At 43.3% G+C, this 24,042-nt stretch overlaps 1 protein-coding gene across 18 annotated transcripts in view; it reads left to right on the top strand.

The window, feature by feature from the left end:
• Nucleotides 1-24,042, top strand: part of DOCK9 (dedicator of cytokinesis 9) — a 382,898-nt gene that overhangs the window by 219,789 nt on the left and 139,067 nt on the right. For all 18 annotated transcript variants that reach the window (XR_004346614.1, XM_032610708.1, XM_032610703.1 and 15 more), the window contains one exon: nt 6,981-7,097. Coding sequence is in view for 17 of the 18 variants with exons in the window: in XM_032610708.1 (XP_032466599.1) it covers nt 6,981-7,097 (117 nt within the window). In the remaining variant the exon portion in view is untranslated. The remainder of the gene's footprint in view (nt 1-6,980; nt 7,098-24,042) is intronic.

Genomic DNA, 24,042 nt, shown 5'->3' with positions numbered 1-24,042 from the left:
AAATAAAACATCTTTGGACCTCTGCCTGAAGGGCTGTAGGACTCTGACAGGTATATAGGCATGGGGAATCACAGGAGCAGGCTTGTCAGAGACAGTGAACCACATTGCTTGTGTCATGGGCGCGCGGAGCTGGAGATGTGACTGGAACCTGTGCACCTGCTTGTCCGAGGAGGGCTGCGCCATCACGTTAAGGAGTTCAAAACCTTGCCCACCTGAAGAATTCTCATTCTTCCCTCAGCGCTCGTGAAGCAGCACTTCCTTGGTGAAGTGAGGAAACTTTGCAGCCCGTGGACAGTAATTGACACCACCTCTCGCCCTAGCTCTGCATTAACGTCTGCCCGCACCTCTCACTATACTGAATTAGGTGTTTACGAGCCTGCTTGTCCCACTAGTCCAGGGTTTCTGTGACTCGGTTCCATGGCTATTCTCCAGGGAGGGACAACCCTCCCCCCAAAACTGGGTATAAAATGTAGAAAGTAATGTGTATATACATTTCTGGGGGGAGGGGGCCCATGGTCTCAAAGGGGTCTGTAACCCAAGGAGGTTAGGGAGCTCAACACTGGGCTTGTTCCTTGTTCATCCCTAAATTTACAAATTCCAGCACAGTTCCTGGGTCATCATGATAGACCAGGGGTTCTTCAGAATCCCTTGGAGAGCTTGTTCAAGCATGGTCCCCATTCCTGGAGTTTCTGATACAGGCTTGGGATGGGGCCTCAGAATGTACATCTTTGTGAGCTTCCCAAGTGATGCTGGAGGTGCTGTTCCCGGGCCCCCACTTTGAGAACCGCTGTTGTAGACTGTTGTGGACTGAAAGTACCACAGTCCTCGCCCTGTCTGACTTCACAGTAACCAAGAACTGAATGTTCATAGATAAGGACTTTTAACCTCCAAACAGGGGAGAAAGCTGAAGGACTCGTGTATAGATTGAGTTACATTTTTTACACACTATAAATGCACAGTACATGCACTGTACCTGTTCTCAATGTCCTAGACTCGGGAGCTGGCCGAGCCCCATCATGCCTAGGGAGACCCAGTGTCCTCGAATATTGAAAATTCAAACTGGTAAATGTGCAGGGTTCCGAAATCTGGTAGATCTGATGGCCTAGGAGCAGTTCTAGGAGTATTGACCATTCATCAATTTGGGTAATTCTGGACTCAGATTTTTTTTCGTTTGAAGATAAAAAATCAAGAACTTGTATGTAGCTCTTTGTATAATCAGGACTCATAAGATGGCTGCTCTCTTGCTGTCTTGTACATCCCCTGCCTGACCCTGCCCTGCGTCACCCTTACTTTATGCACATGATTGCCTCCCTCTCCTAAGCTGATGGTTTAGTCAGTAACTACCTATGTGATTGGTCCGAGAGTGACTGTTCTAGCCCTGGGACTAGACCAGCTCCAGTATGTTTGGTCATCAACAGGAAACCGCGGCGCTCACTACGGTTGCTAGCCCAAAGAGCTGCAGGGGGATGTGTTCCAGCAGTCCCCCTGGCAACCGAGGAGCCTTCTGATGTCATGTCCCCATAGCTGATAGCATCCTCCTCCTCTGTGTAGCGAAGTTTGCTGTCGTGTCCTACCTGCCGTGAGCTGTACATGGTCAGCTGTTGCTCTGGGACTTCGGCCTCTGGCTTGTAGGATTCCCTGTTCAGTAAATCGTTGATGTCTATGTCACCGACTCCAGGTTCTTCCTTTGGCCTCATGGACGGGCAGTTGCAAGGATTGCAGGACTCTGGGGTGCAGCCCAACACTCTTGGAGTTATGTCACCAGGAGAAGCATTGAACTTAGGTGTGTTGAGATGGCTTTAAAGCCAAGGCCATGTGCCAGCTCTGTGCTAATAAAGCCTCTTCTGAACCAGGACTAGGGGACTGGCAGTCTGATAATTAACCTAATTTCACTTTGCTGTTAGTGGACATTCCTGTTAGCAGTGATGCTGCAGGCCAGTTTCCTACACTAGTGGGCTGTCCCCCACACTTGTGACCAGCTGGAAGAGCTTAGTGGAGCTGAAGAACACTGAACAGCTGTAACCAGTGAATCATCAGTTTAAAGAAAGAGTGGAAAATAGGCGATTGTGCTCTTGACCCACAGTTTGGTAGATAGGTCCGCCTCAAGCCTCCCAAGCCCCTCTCTTCTGTCATTTCTTTCTGTCTTCTTTATCTTGCCCTTATGTTTTCTCCATCCCTGCATCTTCTACCTCCGCCACGCCTAGGTGTCAGTCACTTTTGTCTCTTTCTCTCCCCCATCTCCTTCTTGTCTCTTTTCTTTTCTTTCTTCACCAGTCTCCCTTCTCAGCCTTTCTCCTCGGAGAGTTTCTTTCTTTCTTCCTCTTAAAATCCACATGTAGAATCCACATTGTGCGTTATTCGTGTTTGAAGCAAGAGCTTTTTGCCTTGTTCTTAACTTAGGTAGCAGGTGAGTTGCTCTCCGTTGGCCCCTTTTCCTTGGAGTCAGTGGTCCTGTCGGGGACCATGCGCCCTGCAGCTGCCGAAGACCTCTGCCCAGTCAGGTCTCCAGGAGTCACTTCGTTGAGCAACTTAAGGATTTGCACAAGTTTCAAATCTTCCCAGTCCTGGAGTCCCGAAGACCAGAGAAGACGTGTTATTCTTCTCTGAGATTTCCTGTATTTCTCATTCTTCCCTGAGATTTCCCTTATGCCATTCTTCTGTGGGCTTTCCTGTTAACATGCGTCATCAGTCTTTAACAGAAACGCTGGCTTATAAACTCTCCACAGACGTGCCATAGTTGAGCATTGGTGAGCACAGACCCTTAACAAGGAAGCCTGGAGAAGGAAGGGTTCTGACTGATATAGAAGACTGGGTTCTAGTCCCGTCTGCCGGCTACTTGGGACGCTCAGGCAAGCAGCTCAATTTGTGATCCTCAGTTTCCAGCCTCAGTCAAATGGAGTGATGTTTCCATGCCTACCTTTTAGTGGCGTTAAAAGATAAACTGAGGCATATTAAACATTTCAAGAGTTTATTTGAGCAAAAATTGATGCAAATTGGGCAACAGCCAATTCCCAGTGGTTGGGAACACTCTGATGATAGGAGCTGGCGAGAGATTTACATAAAGAAAAGTGCAGAAGCAAAGAAAGGAATAATTGATTGGCACTAGCATGAAGCCTAGTTGGCTGTGCTGGGTTGTCCTTAGTGTTTTGATTTCATTAACCTTGAGGCATTTACAGGCTTACATTTCAGTTTGCTTACATAGACTGCCACCTCAGACTGATGGCCTCCTTGTCTAGTTAATTTAACAGTGGACTAAGTGTGATCATCTGTGTGAAAACACCTCAAAAATTAACAGTGGCCCACAAAAGCAAGGTAATCCTAATACCTACAGTGTTACATAAAATACTGCCAAGATACCTTCAGGGGAAAACAGTAATTCATCTAATTAACAAAAGCGTTATTTGGTATGCTAAATAGCAAAACTGATTTATGAATATGTTAGTTGTTTTCATTTACTGAACATTTAAGAAATCCAAGTTCAATCAAATGGTGAGAAGTGTCATTAAATGCACTTAAGAAGCTGTAAACATTGTCTGTATCAGTCCAGACGCAGAAAACACATCAGTTGATTGAACATGGAAAATTAATATAGAGAATTATTAAATTGGTAAAAGGGGATCAACTACTAGGGAGTAAGGGTAACTCTAAAGCATGGATCAGCAAACTGTGGCCCGTGGGCCAAATCTGGCTGTTGTACTGCCCCTCCCCCTGCCATGCCAGTTTTATTGAGATGTTGACGTATACCACTGGGTTGCCTGTTTTTGTAAATAGAGTTTGATTGTAACACTGCTGTGCCCCTTTGTTGACTGTGGCTCCTTTTGCTCTGCAACAGCAGAGTTTACTAGTTATGACAGAAACTGTAAGTCAGCCAAAATATTTGCTCTCCGGCTCGTCACAGAAAACATTTGCCAACTCCTGCTCTAAGAATACAAGCCTAGTCTATCCAGGGAGCAGAGACCCAAGGAAAGCACAAACTGGGAAGAGCCCCCCACCCCCCGCCTGCCCCACCCCACCCCCCAAACCTGCACCCAAGGCTAAGATTCAGGCCTAGGTGGAGGGAGTGTGGCCCTGGTCTCTGGACAGTGGAGAAGTCAGTCTGCTGAGGATCTGTGGGCTAGAGGCTGGGAACCACCTGCTGGGGTGCCTGTGCAACTTCTGCAGGGTGTGCGCCCCTGGGTCTCTCCCAGAAAGCCCCCAGTGGCTGCTGGGCTATAGGAACAAAGCAGAAAACCCCAAAACCAAGGAACAATTCCAGAACACTGGAGCCTGAGAAAAGCCCCTTTCTAAGCAGTGTCCCCGCAGCACCCTCTGCTAACCAGGGCTAACACTGCGGCAGTTTTCTGAGAAAGCAGTCTGACCTTACCCTGTAGTCTGGAGGGAGTGGAGCTGATGATCTGTGCTGAGGGGCTGGAAGGGGAGGTACCCAGCTGAGGATTCCCCTGGGCCAGCTAGTGCCTGTGGAGGTGCCCAGGGCTGCAAAACCAGGTCACCCGTTCTGGGCTTCGCTGGCTGCAGTCATGTGCTGGACACGATACAGGGCCGGGGGGAGCACAGTGTCTGTTCCATCCTGCAGTCTAATCCTTCTGACCTCCTTGTAATGGACGTTTAGCTGTCAGAATCCTGAGCTCTGTCACTGTAGAAAGCTCTGTGCCTCTTTGGATTTTATTAGGAATATAGTCATGGTTCTTAAAGAAAATGTTACTGATTGTGACATTGATCCATTTTGCCAACAAGCACCTGTAGATTGATTACTATATACAACATAACAAACTAAAATAAAGGAAGAAATGATTTAAGTTGAATTAAAATATTTTGGAGAATACTTTTATTTTCTGTGTCAGTTCTTACTTAAAAATAATTACTTGTGTAAATCTTTTATTTGGCCTCTTTTGAATATAAAAACATTTTAACATTACCAATATTTTAGAGGAAGAAATTACACTTTCACAAGATAGCTTTAATTTCTTTGATTGTGTATATATATTTTCAATCTCCGTCCATAAACACGTACTATTACCCAATTATAATAATTGTGCACTTGTTTGAGCACTGTGTTTTTTCCTCAGCATATCATGACGTCATGTAGAGTCTACTTAAATCAAGTAATTGAAGTTAAATATGAACATTTTATTCTTATATTAGGCAGAGCAAGCTGACTGCTTCATTAAGAAACTTGAGAACCTCATTGGCATAACACAGTAGATGCTTTAGTTCTTGTTCTCAGGCTATCTCAGTGCCTGTTTCAAGCAGACGGCCTTCAGCAAGGTGATTCAGGATCCAAACTCCTTTCATCTTGGGGCTTCACCCTTTCCTCAGGCCTCCTGAGTCCACTGCTGGATCCTGTGCATGCTGCTGGCAGAGGGGAATAGGGAGAGGACAGGGGAGAGAGGCCATCTCAGCTAGCTTGGGCAGCTGTAATATCAATAGAGTGGGGCTTAAACAACAGATATTTATTTCTCATAGTTCTGGAGACTGAAAAGTCTAAGATCAAGGCACTGGCAGATGCAGTGTTTGGTGAGGGTCCACTTCCTTGTTCATGGATGCTGTCTTCTTGCTGTGCGCTTGCATGGTGGAAGGGACGAGAGAGCTCTTGGAGGTCTCTCTTATAAGGACACTAATCCCATTCATGAGGGTTTCACCCTCATTACCTGATCACCTCCCCAAAGCCTCATTTCCTAATCCATTATTTTTCAGGATTGGGTTTCAACATATGAGTTTTCAGGGCACAAGTATTCAGTCTATAGCAGAGGCTTTTATGAGCCAGGCTTGGCAGCGACCACATCCCTTCCACTGACAAGCTGTTGGCCAGAAGACAGTCACATGACCACACTAACCATGGGGAGGCTGGGAAATGTAGTCCAGTTCTATTTGGAAGGAAAAGAGACAGATTTGGGAACACAAAGAAGTCTCAGTTACAATTCCTAATTTAGATGGCACATACCCGATGTCTTTAATATATTTATTATCTGTATATGAATTGTCATTTTATATAGAGCATTTGTTGAAATTGCGTTATCAGATGTTTTTTATTAATAGTTTCAAAAATAATCTTGCAGTAATGAATTTATTGATATAATGAATTTACTTCTGATAAGTGTGTGTGTGTGTGTGTGTGCACACGCGCACGTGTGCCTTTTTAAGCACTTGGCATACTGTGCTATAGTTAGTTGAATATATATCTTTATCCTTGACTTAGCCCAGTTAGTGCCTTGCATGTGGGAAGTGATCACTGAACACTGTGGCAATGACTAAAACTAGCTGAGATTTTTACTGAGAATAAGTTTGGAAATAGCTAGAAAAGGCATATTCTCTCTTTTCTTTCCCAGTTGCTCGTTGCCTCTTTCTTTGGATTAGTGCATTCCAGGGATGATCATCCCTACCCCCTGGGGGTCACCCACAAGCCCTGGTTTAAGTACTTTTTTCCCTTGCTTGCCCGATTTTGGTCCAGCTCACATTTCTCTATGTTTAGGTGTTGTATATATAAGTGTATAGATAGTTCAGGTTAGACAGGGATATTTTGAGACTCAGAGATGAGTTCCATAGAGTTTTATATAAAATAGCTCTGGGGATTGCTTTAAGCCTAGGGCCAAGAAGAGATGGTCACGGCTGGAGCTGGTGGCCTTCATTGCCAGACCATGGCTGGACCTCCACGCAGGGCAGTTCTGGCAAAGCTTAAGGCTTAGAAGGGGACCGACCTAGCCAGGGGTGACCCAAGACGTGACTGGAAGTTCCACCAGACTCCATAGCCTCCTTTGTGTTTAAATAACCAAACAAGCATGAGGACCATGAAGTGTTTTCTTTCCTTTGAAGACAACTTGTTTCTCTTGTTTCAGATTCTTCCTGATAGCAAAACTGATACACTCTCATTGTAGAAAAGTTGGAAAGTACAAAAACATGTAGAGTAGGATGTATGAAGTTCTTTAGTCTTAAGAAGTTACTTTTATAAGAGTGTTCCAATTGCTTATCTTTTCACCTTCTAGGCCAAACCAAAGCTGATTGAGCCACTCGACTATGAAAATGTCATCGTCCAGAAAAAGACACAGATCCTGAACGACTGTTTAAGGGAGATGCTGCTCTTCCCTTATGATGACTTTCAGGTAGGTAACTTCTAAGTGTGTGTAAATAGAGCCGTATGGAATTATTTTTGCATATATATGTGTATATATGTGTGTACACATGCATATCTGCATATATGTTACATATGTATGTATGTGCATATATGCAAATACATGCATACACATATGCATAAACGCATACGTATATGACACAAATATTTTTTCAAGTGTGTATCTTTTATCTTGAATAGAAGTGCTATACTCTGGGCTAATTCTATAGACACAAGTGTCTCCTATGTCTTAGAAAATTTGTTTGAAGAGGTGTTTAGGGGTTTTGCCAAGTGCCTTAGAGTCTTAAGGATGGGATTTGCTCGGAAGCAGTGGAGGATTTTGCCATGCATCCTTTTAGAATGTCACTTTGGGAGACTGCCTTGAGAGAGGCCCTGAACTGTGTGTGGGCTCATAGAGAAGAGTTTGGGGGTTCTGACATCGAGGAATGTCCTAACATTTACCTCACTGATGCAGTGACAGTTGCTGTTTCTGGGAGCTCAGTAGCTGCCAGCAGGGGACTCAGCACAGCTTCTGTTGTGAGCTGCTCTAGATTGTTGCTTGAAGCCTTTCAGACTGTGGCCTGTGGCTGAGTGACCCACAAGAGCTTTGAGCCACTGAGGAGTGATAGAACCCCAGTACCGTTAGATGCCTGGCAACCTGGAGTCATCTTTGTCTACTGGAGATTCCAGTTATTGCCCTTGATCTCCTGGGACTTAATCTTGGCACTTCCTTCTTCTCTACCTGAGGCTGTTACCATCCAAGACCTGTCTTTTGTGAATTAAACTGCCTTATTATTTTTTTTAAAAGCTTCCTTGATTCTTTGTTGTTTAATTTTAAAAACTAGTACATACGTGTAACAAACAAACAGGCACTATTGAAACGTTTGACATTAAAAGCCTCCCCTACCACCTTCTTTTTAATCCCACTCCCCAGAACATAACCTGTTATATATACAGTTCTCTATGTACCGAATTGTCTTTAGAAATTTCCATGTTAATAACAATTGTTAAATTATATTCCTTGAAGTTTTTTTTTTCCCACCAAATTTAAAAGCTTCCAGTTTACAACAAAGGTGAGAATTTTCACAAATGTTCACTTTTTCTAACTGTGGGTAAAATGATTATTCTTTAGTTCTTTCCTGAAAAATAAGGAATGCCACGGAAATGAAATTGACTATTAGTGGGATGCTGCTGCCAAAGTACGTTCTGCTCATAAATGGTTTCAGATCACGCCCCCAAATATGATGCCTTGAAAACTTCATTACAAGAGTAGATTACCTAGCTAAGGGATGAATAAATGGAAACCTCAGAATGATGCCTTTTGTTAGCATCATTTGTTAGCATGAGAAGTTAAATCAGATGATTACAAATTATACTCTATGTTGACGTATTTTTCCTGTAGTGTGCTCTGAGGAAGCTAAAGGTTGAACCTCAAGTTTCTCTGAGCGTGAAGTATGTATTCTTCTTGGTATCAGTTAGAGTAACAAAGTTATTTGGAGTTTTGCAGCCTGGAATGCAAAATTGTATTTGCAAACCTGAGATAAAACTGCTTAAGAAGCAAACAAACCACATAAATTATATACACTTAATTTAATTTCATCTTTTATCTCACAGACAAGGAATCTGGATGTTTAAGCATTTGTAGAAACAGATGATTGAAACTTTGAGAAAAACTCCTTTGTCCCTTTTGCCTATAACAACTTCTCTGGGGATACCAGACACAAATATTCTAGGAACGGCAGAGAACTCACTGACATTCTGCCGGCCAAGATTGAATGAACAGTGTTAAGTTCTGCTTGGGGGAAGTTTTTTCAAAGATTAAGGAGCTTGAATTTCAGCTTTCATCCCCATCACAGTAACTGTGATGGGGCACAGTGAAGTTTGGATAGTTTGTTTTTTCTAGGAGACTCCTGTATTCTAATCCAGTAAGGTTATATGCTTTCTTGCTAAATTGTCTTGATGATTTTAATAACTGTCTAGTTAGTGGAATGAGCCAAATGTCTTAGTGATGTCACAGATTCCTTCTGTCTGTCCCTGCATGTTTAGGCAGAATGGGATCAGAATTATTATTGTATTATTAGAGGCAGAGGGAACAGATTAGATCAGGGGAAAGTATTTTACTTCGTATGGAAAAATGGTAGCAAGTTGGTTAGGAAATGGGTCAGATAGTGAGCAAAATGCATAGTGGGGTTGATTTGCAATCCTATACTTACTAGTTAAACAATATTAGTTACCTGTTAGGAGAATAGAATTTGGTGTGAAGTCCTGTCAACTATATTCAAAATGACAATTTACTAAACTATAGGTGTGCATAGTGATGATACATTTGTGCAGGTCACAAGTAGACCTGTGTTGGTATTGGTCAGCCCCTAAGAACGTCTGAGTTCTCTGAAAATGAGCCTTATGGAGATAAGGTTTGTCGTTGGGTGTACTTGTCTAAGGTGGGAGAAGAGTGTTTAAAACAAAAAAACCCGAGAGACAGAGTCAATGTGAATTTTAAAAAGGCAAAAGGACAGTTCTCAGCTGTCAGAATATTTATGGAGTGAAGTTTTATCTGCGAAGATTGGGGTAGAAATACCGTGGCTCATATAGACTACGCTTGCTTTTTTTTTTCAGAATCAGACCCTGGCGCTTTGGGGTCGTTCTGTTCTGTCTCTGCCCTGGCTTTATGGTTCTCCTTCCTGGCAATATCATCTCTTCTTTCCCATCCTTCTAGAACCTTCTCACCCTTTGAGGCCACTTCAAATCCTGTCTTCTGAAGTTGTTCAAATCCACAGTAATTTTTTCCCCATTCTCTTAGTTCCTCTAATACTGTCTCCATTGTTATATAAATACCTAAGTGCGTTGTCTAGAGCTTTTCAGTAATGGCTTCTCACGCTTTTTGTGTTCAAGTGTCCCCACCCGTGCTGTGGCCCTGAGGACGGGGCTGTGCTGGTGCCTCTGTCACCTCCCTCCCCACCCATCCACCTCCACATCCACATGACCACTGTACACTGGATGCCAGGCTTGGGTGCTTCAGGCTTCATATAAAATCTGTAAAGTTATTATGAACATTAATTAGTTTTCTTTGATTCATGAAGTGACTATGAATACCAGTGAGCACATGTGGAAATGCCAGTGACTAGAATTGTAAAACTTTTTGCTGCGCCAATGATTTGGTTTGGTGGAAAATTAGGTAACTTTTGAAATAAAAATAAAATGGGGGCTTCCCTGATGGCGCAGTGGTTGAGAGTCCGCCTGCCGATGCAGGGGACACAGGTTCGTGCCCCAGTCCGGGAAGATCCCACATGCCGCGGAGCGGCTGGGCCCGTGAGCCATGGCCGCTGAGCCTGCGCGTCCGGAGCCTGTGCTCCGCAGCGGGAGAGGCCACAACAGTGAGAGGCCCGCGTACCGCAAAAAAATAAAAGTAAAAAAATAAAATGGAAATGAAACAGAGTCATAAAAGAAGCACACTTTCTGGTGACTAATGGACCTTTATTGTTCTTAAAGTTTTGTGGCCTCTTCAAGTTTACTTGGCAAAACTCTGAGAACTTACTTTTCCGTGGGTAAATAATAGGTAAACTTTAACAGGCAATTAGACAGAGATGATAACCTTTAAGATTAAAATGTTTTAGATCAAGAAAGGTAAGTTGAGGGACTTCCCTGGTGGTCCAGTGGTTAAGACTCTGCACTTCCAATGCAGGGGGCATGGGTTCGATCCCTGGTTGGGGAACTGAGATCCCACATGCTGTGTGGTGAGGCCAACAAAAAGAAAAAAGAAAGATAAGTTGACTTATTGCTTAAGAAATGACAGCTCTAAACATAACTGTAAATAATGCCCAGGGCTCCTCCCTTTCCTGTCAGAGACACAGAATTCCATGTGAGTCTGGCCGTTGATTTCCAATCAAGGTTCTCCTCCTTCAGGTGGAAGGAAGCCTTTTACTGGATGATACTGTTGGTGGTGACATTCTTAACTGCTGGCATCAATCCACTGAATCTGTAGCTGGCTTTTGAGCTCCTTGTATCCTGGCTTGTTACACAGCTTACTAATGTTTGTGCAATTTTATAAAGTGATAGAATATGGAAAAGGTAGTAAACAGTAAAAAAGGATGTTGGGAGGCAATTTATGGATACCATTTATATTTTACAAACATTAGACTTTGGTGTCTGATATAAACTAACAAGGCATAGAGTTTGTATGAAAGAAATAAAGAGAGAAAGTCATATTCCACTTCTGGGGATATACCCAAAAGAATTGAAAGCAGAGACTCAAAGAGATACTTGTACATCCATGTTCCTAATGGGATTATTCACAATAGCCCAAAGGAAGAAAAAACTCAAGTGTCCATCAATGGGCAAATGGATAAACAAATTGTGTATATGCACACTGGAATATTATTCAGCCTTAAAAAAGGCTGATACATGCTGCAACATGGATGAACTTGGAGGACATTATGCTAATTGAAATGAGTCAAAAAAGGACAAATATTGTACATGGATGAACTTGGAGGACATTACGCTAATTGAAATGAGTCAAAAAAGGGCAAATATTGTACATGGATGAACTTGGAGGACATTACGCTAATTGAAATGAGTCAAAAAAGGGCAAATATTGTACATGGATGAACTTGGAGGACATTACGCTAATTGAAATGAGTCAAAAAAGGACATTATGCTAATTGAAATGAGTCAAAAAAGGACAAATATTGTATCCCACTTGCATGAGATACCTAGAATAGTCAAATTTATCCAGACAGAAAGTGGAATGCTGGTTGCCAGGAGATGGAGATGGGGGGATAGAGAGTTAATTATTTAATGGCTACAGATTTCAGTTTTGCAAGATGAAAAGAGTTCTATGCATGGATGGTGGTGACAGCTGTACAGTAAGGAGGATATTCTTAACGCTACTGAATTGTACTCTTAACAATGGTTGACATGTACATTTTATGTTATGGACATTATACCACAATGAAGAAAAAGAGCAGGATGTTACGGGTTTTCTGTGCTGTACAGACGTGAAATTGTTGTCTTCCTGGAAGTTGTATGAGAAGTCAGGGCAAGGAGTGTCTCTCAGGTGTTCTTCCTGTTGACATTTCATGGTGTATCATCAATGTCAAATCTCTTTAGCAAGAGAATTTAAAAGATGGGAAAATTATTAATAATTGGCAACTCTAGAAATTTTCACTTTTGGAAAAGTTTAGATACAGGAGAATCCTAGAGTGTTCTCAGCATTGTATCGAAAAATGTGGTCAATCCATTTCCCTTTAAATAACATCCTGATTTTTATTTTTCTTCTGTTTCTTTTCCTCTTCTGCTTACATGAGACTGATAATGATCTACAAACCACTGACCTGAAAAGGAAACCAGGCCCCGCTACTTACAAAGGGGCTGGAAGTCCCTCATCTCATTTCCCATCTGTCCTTTTGAAAAGAAAGAATTTTTTTTTTCCACAGTGTTTTGTCCTTGCTTTTTATTATATGCTGCCAAAAAATAATCTCAATACTTTGTTTTGGGCTTTTTATTGGAAAGTGTTCTTTTGGTAAAGTTCCTCAAAATTTTTATCGGTCTGCATTCAGTGGCCAACAATGTCAGTTTCTGTGAACATTGTGGGTTTGGGGTTATTAGTTCATGTCTAGGATTGAACCTACCTGAAAAATCTGGATAAATAATGTTTCCAAATTGACGTTGTCCAGACCTTCAGGAGATGAGGATTTTAATTCCAGGTCAAGAATTCTGCCTTTTGCAGAAAAGAGTGACAGGTCATTTTTTTTTTTTTATCATCAAGTATGTCTTAAATAGAAAAGCTTATTTTTTGGATAGCACTGATCAGCTGAGTTGAAGAGTGTATTTATTTAGCATATAGTTTAGAGTTATACTGTTTGTGCAGAGAGCTCAGACAGGGTTCCTGTTTTCAAATTGCTCAAAACTTAGGAGAGGAGATATTGAATTAATATTAATAATAAGAAGGAGAATGTGACCACTGTCATGACAAATTGAATCCTATGGGAATTTTTTCTTGGAACATTGAGATAGTGGGACGTCCAGGTGCTGAGCCCTTAAAGTGGTTGAAATGCAGAAGTGCAGCCTGAGAGAGAAGCCAGGATTATCAGTCTGGGCTCACCCGTAGAAATGTGAGACAGCGGCCACAGGGAACGAGAGCATGAGAGTGCCCTCCAGGGGACTGAATCTTGGGGAACACCTTCACCTAGGAGGAAGCAGGGGTAAGAATCAGATATAGAAATTGGGAAAAGGACCAGGAAACTGTGCGGCCCTGGAAGGGAGTGAGAGGCGTTTTGAAGAAGGCAGGCAAAAAGAGCAGACCGTCATGCGCTTCTGCCACTGGCGTGGGAGAATGGTCCTCGGAGTTGATAGCTAGGGCATCATTGCCTGTGATGGTCATTTCTTGCCGGGGCTGAAGAAGTGAGTGCGTGGGGCACAGGGGTTAGCGTTAAATGGTAGCAGAGAGAAGGGATCATCGTAAGTCGGAGCAATAACAGGAGGTTTTATCAGGACTGAGAGAATGAGCTAGGAAGGGAAGTCCAGGAATGAGGAAGAGATTGAAGATGCAAGCTGTGGGGGTGCGTTTTCAAGCAAGGCTCTTTAGGGGGCCCTGGGGGGATGGAATGAAGGGTCTCCACAGGAAGAGTTCAGGAAGGAGAGAGAGTTCTGTCTCTGAATGGGAAGGAGAGGATTGGGTATTTGAGAAATTTAGAGGCAGATTGGGCTGAGGGAGCTAATGTCAGGTTGGCCCAGGTGAAGAGCAGCCTGGGGGCAAGTCAGGAGGGTTTGGAAAGCAGGCTACGGGGCTTGGGATGGGGAGGGCGTAACAGTAAGAGTCATCAGTCAGTACCCCTACTGCTGTAACCGTGGCCACTGCCCTCATCCCTTCTTACCTTGGTTAATCCTATCAGGTCTTCCAGATCCTATCCTTGCCCTTCTTCCTGTCTATGCTAACAGAGTAGCCAGGGTGATCTTTTAAAAGCTAAGTTTCAAGGTAGGTCTGATGACCTCACTCAGGGAAGTCTTACTGTGGCCGTGCTCTTGTCCACCGCACCTCTCTGACCAGTCGCCTCTGCGCTCTCTGCTGCAGCCAGACTGGCCTCCGTGGGGCTCCTCTGTCACTCCAGGCAGCCTCCTGCCCCAGGCCCTCTTCTCAGGCTGTTCCTCTTCCCGGAGAGTTCTTTACCTAGCTCTCACTCACCCACTGCAGGCCTTTCTCCAGTTCTTACTTCTCCGTGAGGCCCTTGCCTGCTGCCATGCCCTTCACCCTCTTGGCGTTCCAGATCCTCTTTACTTTGCTCTGTTTTCTTTCTTCCTCAGCATATCACTTACCTGCTCCTAAGATACTCACGTGTTTATTGTTTATTCTTGTGAACCCTGTGAGGGTGGGGATCTCAGTCGTATTCACTGATGTTTCCTGAGCACACAGGACACATGGCACAGAGTAGGAATTCAAGAAATACTCATTGAATGGAAGGAGTGAGTGAGAGTGAGAGAGAATGAGAATGTATGAATCAACCAAGAGCGGGGTCCTTCCACCTAAGATTTTGATGAAATCAGCCTTGTTGGGAATGTTAACAGCTTAAGAGCAGAGAAAAGAAAACAAAGGATGGGGGTTAAGATGGCAAAGGGGTGGGCGTGTAGCTGCTGGACCCAAGAACGCGGAAGCTGAGTCCTCAGGACTCTCGGCTGCTGGGGAGTGTTCAGAGGTGGATGTTGGATGGGGAGGAGAAGACACGGGAGGACCCTGAAGATGAACAAGCAGAAGTGCCTGGTGCGGGGGAGCTGGAGGGATGGAAGGTGGCGCTGGGAGAAGGGGCGTTGACGTGTTTGTGATCCCACAGGTGGAGTGCTGGGTAGGCAGCGTGGAGTGTGGGTGACTGGAGGGCCCACAGGAAAGGTGAACTGACGTGTGTGAGCACTGAATAATAATAGTTGGATAGAAATTCAGAAGATTAATAGATGTGAAAATGTTCAGCCCAGCTACCAGGTCTAATGAATTTAAATGATATATAAAATCAAACTGAAATAAGAAGTAAGTTATGGGTATAGCTCCTCAAATAACTATTTTGAACATTTAATGTAAGCTTGACATGGATCCTTAGGCCCTTGGAAGGTATATATTGTAACCTTTCTTGTTAGAAATGCAGCAGGAAAAGAAGTGATTTAGGAACCTTGGTCATTATTATTACCTTGACTGTTACATTTGTTCCTTAATTTGTTAAAACCTTTGTGTTCAGCTCACCCACTTTAAAGGAGTATCAGCCTTGGAAGTATGCCAATTCAGTGTTCCTTTGGTGAAGGGGAAAATTGCTTTTGAAAAACAGCTTCTATATCAGATTCTCAATCAGAAAATACAGAAATATATTGAAGAACCATAATTAACTTTGATTTGTGCCATCCTGTCTAAATGAAGGTAGCAGCCTTGTAGGGTAGGAGGACAATCTGGCCGTAACCAGCGAGGTTCAGCTGATGTGGCACCCAGGTGGGTACTCTGGTCTTCCTTACTGCCCACGGGTGTACCTCTGGGTCCCTGTGCTCTGTGCAAGCAGAGGAGGCCCGTTCTTCAGTGGAGGGTGGCCCATGCCATGCTCCATGGGATGCAACTCTAGGGGACATGATTGATGCACGTTCTTTGTTCTCCTAGGGAGCTGGGGCGTTCATACAGAATGCGGTGTGATGGTGCCCCAGCAGCTGGGCACCTCAGGGAGCTGCGGTGCCTTTTGTGAACACCATTAGAGGAAAAACTTGTCAGGTTGATTTCTATGTTTACTAGCACTTTAGACATTTTCTTCATTTTTCCTCAAGACAGCCCGGTGAGGGAAGTAGCTCTTTCCCCACCACACACCATACCGGCAATGTATGACATGATTTTTGTTAGAAACACCATGCAGTGCTTAGGAAAACTTATGATCAAGTGGGGAGTTGAGATTACCTACATAAATAACTAGATGAAATAAAACACACACACACAAAATATTACCTTCATAAGTGAATCTAAGATTTTATTCTCTTCTCAGATAGAATAAAAGATACTGGATGAGTCTAGTATAGTCCATTACTGTATGCATGTTTTCCCCATATCAGGTCACATTTTCTTTCCTTCCTCCCTCCCTCCCTTCTCTCTCACTCACTCTCTTTCTTTCTTTTTTTAAATTTTCTTTGCTTTTTAAAAATAACGTTTGCTCACATTTTAAATAGGTCCGAGAGACTGGTGAAGGTTCTACAGTGAGTGGAATTGGGTAAGCACAGACCTCATGTAGAGGGGGAGGGGTAGAAGGACACTTTTATCTATGTGATTCATGTATATGTCTTAGGTTACTAAACACTACTCACAGGCATTGACAGAGGAAGATTTGAGCCAAGATGAAATCTTAAGACAGTGCAAGCAGTGGAGATTTATTTATACCATATCTCTAGCATTCACTGAAAATCATTCTTTATTATGGTTATTTGACTTTATTATTTTCTCTATAAGACTTTATTATTTCTGACCACAACGCCATGAGACTAGATATCAATTACAGGAAAAGATCTGTAAAATATACAAACACATGGAGGCTAAACAATACACTACTTAATAACGAAGTGATCACTGAAGAAATCAAAGAGGAAATAAAAAAATACCTAGAAACAAATGACAATGGAGACACAACGACCCAAAACCTATGGGATGCAGCAAAAGCAGTTCTAAGGGGGAAGTTTATAGCAATACAAGCCCACCTTAAGAAGCAGGAAACATCTCGAATAAACAACCTAACCTTGCACCTCAAGCAATTAGAGAAAGAAGAACAAAAAAGCCCCAAAGCTAGCAGAAGGAAAGAAATCATAAAAATCAGATCAGAAATAAATGAAAAAGAAATGAAGGAAACGATAGCAAAGATCAATAAAACTAAAAGCTGGTTCTTTGAGAAGATAAACAAAATAGATAAACCACTAGCCAGACTCATCAAGAAAAAAAGGGAGAAGACTCAAATCAATAGAATTAGAAATGAGAAAGGAGAAATAACAACTGACACTGCAGAAATAAAAAAAATCATGAGAGATTACTACAAGCAACTCTATGCCAATAAAATGGACAAGCTGGAAGAAATGGACAAATTCTTAGAAATGCACAACCTGCCAAGACTGAATCAGGAAGAAATAGAAAATATGAACAGACCAATCACAAGCACTGAAATTGAAACTGTGATTAAAAATCTTCCAACAAACAAAAGCCCAGGACCAGATGGCTTCACAGGTGAATTCTATCAAACGTTTAGAGAAGAGCTAACACCTATCCTTCTCGAACTCTTCCAAAATATAGCAGAGGGAGGAACACTCCCAAATTCCTTCTACGAGGCCACCATCACCTTGATACCAAAACCAGACAAGGATGTCACAAAGAAAGAAAACTACAGGCCAATATCACTGATGAACATAGATGCAAAAATCCTCAACAAAATACTAGCAAACAGAATCCAACAGCACATTAAAAGGATCATACACCATGATCAAGTGGGGTTTATTCCAGGAATGCAAGGATTCTTCAATATACACAAATCTATCAATGTGATAAACCATATTAACAAATTGAAGGAGAAAAACCATATGATCATCTCAATAGATGCAGAGAAAGCTTTTGACAAAATTCAACACCCATTTATGATAAAAACCCTCCAGAAAGTAGGCATAGAGGGAACTTTCCTCAACATAATAAAGGCCATATATGACAAGCCCACAGCAAACATCATCCTCAATGGTGAAAAACTGAAAGCATTTCCACTAAGATCAGGAACAAGACAAGGTTGCCCACTCTCACCACTCTTATTCAACATAGTTTTGGAAGTTTTAGCCACAGCAATCAGAGAAGAAAAGGAAATAAAAGGAATCCACATCGGAAAAGAAGAAGTAAAGCTGTCACTGTTTGCAGATGACATGATACTATACATAGAGAATCCTAAAGATGCTACCAGAAAACTACTAGAGCTAATCAATGAATTTGGTAAAGTAGCAGGATACAAAATTAATGCACAGAAATCTCTGGCATTCCTATATACTAATGATGAAAAATCTGAAAGTGAAATCAAGAAAACACTCCCATTTACCATTGCAACAAAAAGAATAAAATATCTAGGAATAAACCTACCTAAGGATACGAAAGACCTGTATGCAGAAAATTATAAGACACTGATGAAAGAAATTAAAGATGATACAAATAGATGGAGAGATATACCATGTTCTTGGATGGGAAGAATCAACATTGTGAAAATGACTCTACTACCCAAAGCAATCTACAGATTCAATGCAATCCCTATCAAACTACCACTGGCATTTTTCACAGAACTAGAACAAAAAATTTCGCAATTTGTATGGAAACACAAAAGACCCCGAATAGCCAAAGCAATCTTGAGAACGAAAAAAGGAGCTGGAGGAATCAGGCTCCCTGACTTCAGACTATACTACAAAGCAACAGTAATCAAGACAGTATGGTACTGGCACAAAAACAGAAAGATAGATCAGTGGAGCAGGATAGAAAGCCCAGAGATAAACCCACGCACATATGGACACCTTATCTTTGATAAAGGAGGCAGGAATGTACAGTGGAGAAAGGACAGCCTCTTCAATAAATGGTGCTGGGAAAACTGGACAGGTACATGTAAAAGTATGAGATTAGATCACTCCCTAACACCATACACAAAAATAAGCTCAAAATGGATTAAAGACCTAAATGTAAGGCCAGAAACTATCAAACTCCTAGAGGAAAACATAGGAAGAACACTCTATGACATAAATCACAGCAAGATCCTTTCTGACCCACCTCCTAGAGTAATGGAAATAAAAACAAAAATAAACAAATGGGACCTAATGAAACTTCAAAGCTTTTGCACAGCAAAGGAAACCATAATCAAGACCAAAAGACAACCCTCAGAATGGGAGAAAACATTTGCAAATGAAGCAACTGACAAAGGATAAATCTCCAAAATTTACAAGCAGCTCATGCAGCTCAATAACAAAAAAACAAACAACCCCATCCAAAAATGGGCAGAAGACCTAAACAGACATTTCTCCAAAGAAGATATACAGAATGCCAACAAACACATGAAAGAATGCTCAACATCATTAATCATTAGAGAAATGCAAATCAAAACTACAATGAGATATCATCTCACACCAGTCAGAATGGCCATCATCAAAAAATCTAGAAACAATAAATGCTGGAGAGGGTGTGGAGAAAAGGGGACACTCTTGCACTGCTGGTGGGAATGTGAATTGGTTCAGCCACTGTGGAGAACAGTATGGAGGTTCCTTAAAAAACTACAAATAGAATTACCATATGACCCAGCAATCCCACTACTGGGCATATACCCTGAGAAAACCAAAATTCAAAAAGAGTCATGTACCAAAATGTTCATTGCAGCTCTATTTACAATAGCCCGGAGATGGAAAGAACCTAAGCGCCCATCATCGGACGAATGGATAAAGAAGATGTGGCACATACACACAATGGAATATTACTCAGCCTTAAAAAGAAATGAAATTGAGATATTTGTAATGAGATGGATAGACCTAGAGTCTGTCATACAGAGTGAAGTAAGTCAGAAAGACAAAGACAAATACCGTATGCTAACACATATATATGGAATTTAAGGGGAAAAAATGTCATGAAGAACCTAGGGATAAGAACCTAGAGGCGCAGACCTACTGGAGAACGGACTTGAGGATATGGGGAGGGGGAAGGGTGAGTTTTGACAGGGCGAGAGAGAGTCATGGACATATACACACTAACAAACGTAGTAAGGTAGATAGCTAGGGGGAAGCAGCCGCAAGGCACAGGGATATTAGCTCGGGGCTTTGGGACAGCCTGGAGGGGTGGGAGGGGGAGAGTGGGAGGGAGGGAGACGCAAGAGGGAAGACACATGGGAGCACATGTATATGTATAGCTGATTCACTTTGTTATAAATCAGAAACTAACACACCATTGTAAAGCAATTATACCCCAATAAAGATGTTAAAAAAAAAAAAAAAGACTTTATTATAACTATAAGACTTTATTATTTTCTCCCCAAATAGAAAATAAAACCTCTGTGAGAGTGGCAAACCATAGTTGTTTTTTTATTATAAACCATAGCTTTTTGAAAATTCACCTTTGCATTTGTGATGTTCCTACAACAGTGCTTAATTCGTGGTAAGCATTTAATATGTTTTGAGTAAATGGATGGATTTGAGATCTCGGCACCAGCTGCCTTTGTGGTCGTAAGGGCACAGCTCAAGGTGGTGGGTCAAGGGAGTAGAAGAGAGGCAGACGTGTTTGCATGCAAAAACAAAACTCAGAAGTCCTTCAAATAAAAGAAAACCTGGGTTTTGGCCTCAGAATCATCAGATGCCATTTAACATATTACTAGGCACACACTCTGTGGTTCCTACAACCTGAATGGGTCCTGCTGTGTCCATACCTCTGCCTTTTCCTACCAGGGTTACCTGGCAGAACCTGGGCCCTGCTGAGTGTCCTGTGTGGGTTTGATGGAACTTGCATCAGCAGCACCCTTGAGTGTGTGCCTGAGATCCAGTGAGGACAAATTGAGGGAGTTCCGTGAAGTCCCCTGATGTCAGAAGTCCTCCAATCAGGTCTTCCCCATCTGCTTAGTATTTTATCCGCAAAGCATAACCTCTGCTCCACTGTGTTTAGGATAGGACTTTGCCTGGCGTCCCAGGCTTTGAAGGGCTGCTCTGAGCAGACTGTCCTGGTGGTGCTGGTAAACGTGCAGAGGGGCTTGTGTGAAATTATCCTTGATGCACGAGTGAGGCCTTACTTGTGAATGAAGGCGTGTGCCTCCCTAAGGCAAGTCCTGAAAGGAAACTTCATTGGGATATTGGAAGTATATAAATAATGGACATGTTTTAACGTGAAGCATATTCACTACGCTAGGTATTCGCACAAAGGTATGGTGTTTTTAACAACTAAAATTGCATTCTAAAGAAGACACAGAGAACCATACACAGACAAGTAGAAAAATGAAAGAAGCTACACTTGCCTACCCCTTCCTCAAGGCTCTGTTACCGAATAGAATGGTAGTTGTTCTAGACACTAGGGTAGTGGCAAGACCTGAGATGTAGTCATCTGGGTTCAGATTTTAGCCCCACGTCTGTATGTCACTAATCTGGGTATTTCAGTAAGCCATAAACCTTCCTAAAATTCACCTTTCCTTTTTTTTTTTTTTTTAAATTATGCTCCCATGTAAATTCACCTTTCTTAACCTGTAATTCAGGGATAACATTTGCCCTAAAATTGGGGTTCTCATTAGATGTGTGAGAATCCAAAGAGATACCACCATTCAAGGAAGCTCTTTGTACACACTGGCTGATGTCCGACAGGCAGCAGGGAGGGAGCTGAGTGCCCAGGATGCTTAGTGGAGTCTCCTTCCTCTCCTCTAGGTAACATCGTTTTATTTTTGAGGATGGCAGTTTTTAGTTGCAAAGTCATATGATGTGGAGCAGGCTGAGCCCCTTACTCATGGGGGAGCTGGACCTGCCACGTGTCCACCCAGGTGGCTGCAAGGCCTCTCCTGGTTTTCTGGATAGCCAGCCCCGTCCTCACTTCTGCAGTGATACTTAAGTGATTAGAGGGACTTCCCTGCTGGCGCAGCGGTTAAGAATCCGCCTGCCAGTTCCGGGGACACGGGTTTGAGCCCTGGTCCGGGAAGATCCCACATGCCGTGGAGCAACGAAGCCCGTGCGCCACAACTACTGAGCCTGTGCTATAGAGCCCATGAGCCACAATTACTGAGCCCATGTGCCACAACTACTGAAGGCTGTGTGCTAGAGCCCGTGCTCCACAACAAGAGAAGCCACCGCAACAAGAAGCCCGCGCACTGTGACGAAGAGTAGCCCCCGCTCGCTGCAACTAGAGAAAGTCCACACGCAGCAACGAAGACCCAACGCAGCCAAAAATAAATAAATTTATTAAAAAAAAATAAAAGAAACCAGCTTCTCTGTAATACCAAACACCCCCCGCCCCCCAGTTGATGAGTCTGGTCATTAAGGGTTTTGAACATTTAACTTACTTAGTTATAATTTACTGCATTTGACCAAGCTGTTATGTAATACATAATTTGGGGGGTTTTCAAGGTAGCAGAATGAAATTTTTATGACTATCAAAGGTCTACTGACATTTATAAATGTACATATATGACACTTTAGGAAACAGGACACTATGCAGTGACAGAGCTACCTGATGTCTCACCAGTTGCTAAGACACTGTCTCATTCGGAGCCCCAAGTGATTCCATTTAAAAGTCCCGACTGCCCATTCATTCAGACATTCAGGTTAGGCCAGACATTATGTAAGGGTGTTGGAGAAGCAAAGATGACTAGCACAGTCTGAGGTTCTTGAGTCTGGTGGGCGATGCAGCAAGGTTTCTGAGTAATTTCCGCAGAACTGCGTGTGTGCCGTGTGCTGCAGGAGGTGGGAGTGAGCAGCCCCGCAGCCAGGCGCAGGGGCTGCTACGTTAGGGAGTCAGAAGTAGCCCGCGTGCTGGAGGGTCAGAGACGGGCAGGAGAGGAGTCCAGAGAAGTCAGTACCGCGGGTCACCAAAGGTCAGGTCATGCTGAGGAGTCTGGACTTCATTCTCATGGCAGTGGTGGTGGGGGTCCTTGAAAGAATTCAAGCTGAGGCATGACGCTATTGCTAAGAGTTTCAGAAAGATGACTGGCAGCTGTGCAGAGGGCTGGTTGAGGGAAGGCAGACATCCCCGTCAGGGAGGGTGCCACACTGAGGTTCACACAGGAGCCCCCTAAATCGGTGCGTTGTCATGGGGATGTACAGCAAGGAAAGTCCTTGACGGCACAGGGTGATGCTGTTGAGGGAAGAGAGAGAGACAGCTAAAGATGGAAACCTGGGCACCAGGCAGGGACTAGTGAAGAGGAGCTGTCAGAGAGAGGCAGAGAGATGTCTGTTTCTCTGCCCATATTAGGCTCCGTCCTTGTAATGTTTTAGTTTCTCGGGAGTTGTTTTTTATTAAGTCCCTCCAGAAACCTAAGTGGACATCTTTCTCTGGACCCTTGTCTTGTCCCATGCCCTGTTTGTTTTCTTGATTATTAGTGCATTAAACGTTGAGAATCCTCAGGAAACTGCTTCCCTGGAAATGGACTTGTCTGACCTTCATGGAACACTGTGGGTCTGATCTCTGCAGTGAGATGTGGGGAACGCCCTGTGTGGATTTCAGTTTCCAGCCTAGCTTGGAACTGAATCCTCTCAAAAGCTAGTCATCTGCTCTGAAACAAATGCATCTGCCAGATATTTGGAAAGGTTCCATTACTGCTGTGCTCAGTAAGTTGCAGCTAAGTTCCCAGCCTTGTCTAAAGTGAGGTTTAATACTGCGCAGGATACAAAACATTTAATGTACGGACATGCATCCAAGGGGGTATTTCCAGCAGATTCAGAGGGACCTAGAGACAGAGGGAGGAGGTGTTGAGAGCCGTCTCTCTAGCAGGGAGCAGTTGAAAATCCACTTGGCGCAGTTGAGCACAATAAAAATTCAACCCAGGGCTTACTCTTTAGCTAGGGAGATGGGCCATGCCTGCCTGAGAGCTCAGTCTTACCCAGACCACCTGGGCTTTGATTTCTGCCACATCCACTTGCCTCCCTTCACTGCGCCTTGGCCCCTCCTACCCTCACTCCCCAGGCCTCAAGGCCCATCTTAGAGGTAAGATGGCAGGAGCATAGGAATCCCTTCTCTCTCTCTGTTCTGCAGCCATACCTACTGACCGATTACTGAGGAGAACCCTCTTCACCTCTTCTGTGTCTCAGGTGGTGCACTTTGGCCTCGCCTTCCTTCGGAATTGTTCTGCTCAGGACACCCGAGGAGCAGCCACCTCTGAGCTCGCACTCCCTCCTGGGCTGCCCGTGATGTTTGTTTTCTGTCTGAGGGTGGACACTCCCTGCCCTGCGCTCCTTAGGACAGGAGAGGTGGGGAGAGT

This window comes from Phocoena sinus, chromosome 18, assembly GCF_008692025.1.
Source record: "Phocoena sinus isolate mPhoSin1 chromosome 18, mPhoSin1.pri, whole genome shotgun sequence".
NCBI lineage: Eukaryota > Metazoa > Chordata > Mammalia > Artiodactyla > Phocoenidae > Phocoena > Phocoena sinus.
This window is presented reverse-complemented; position numbering and strand designations above follow the sequence as displayed.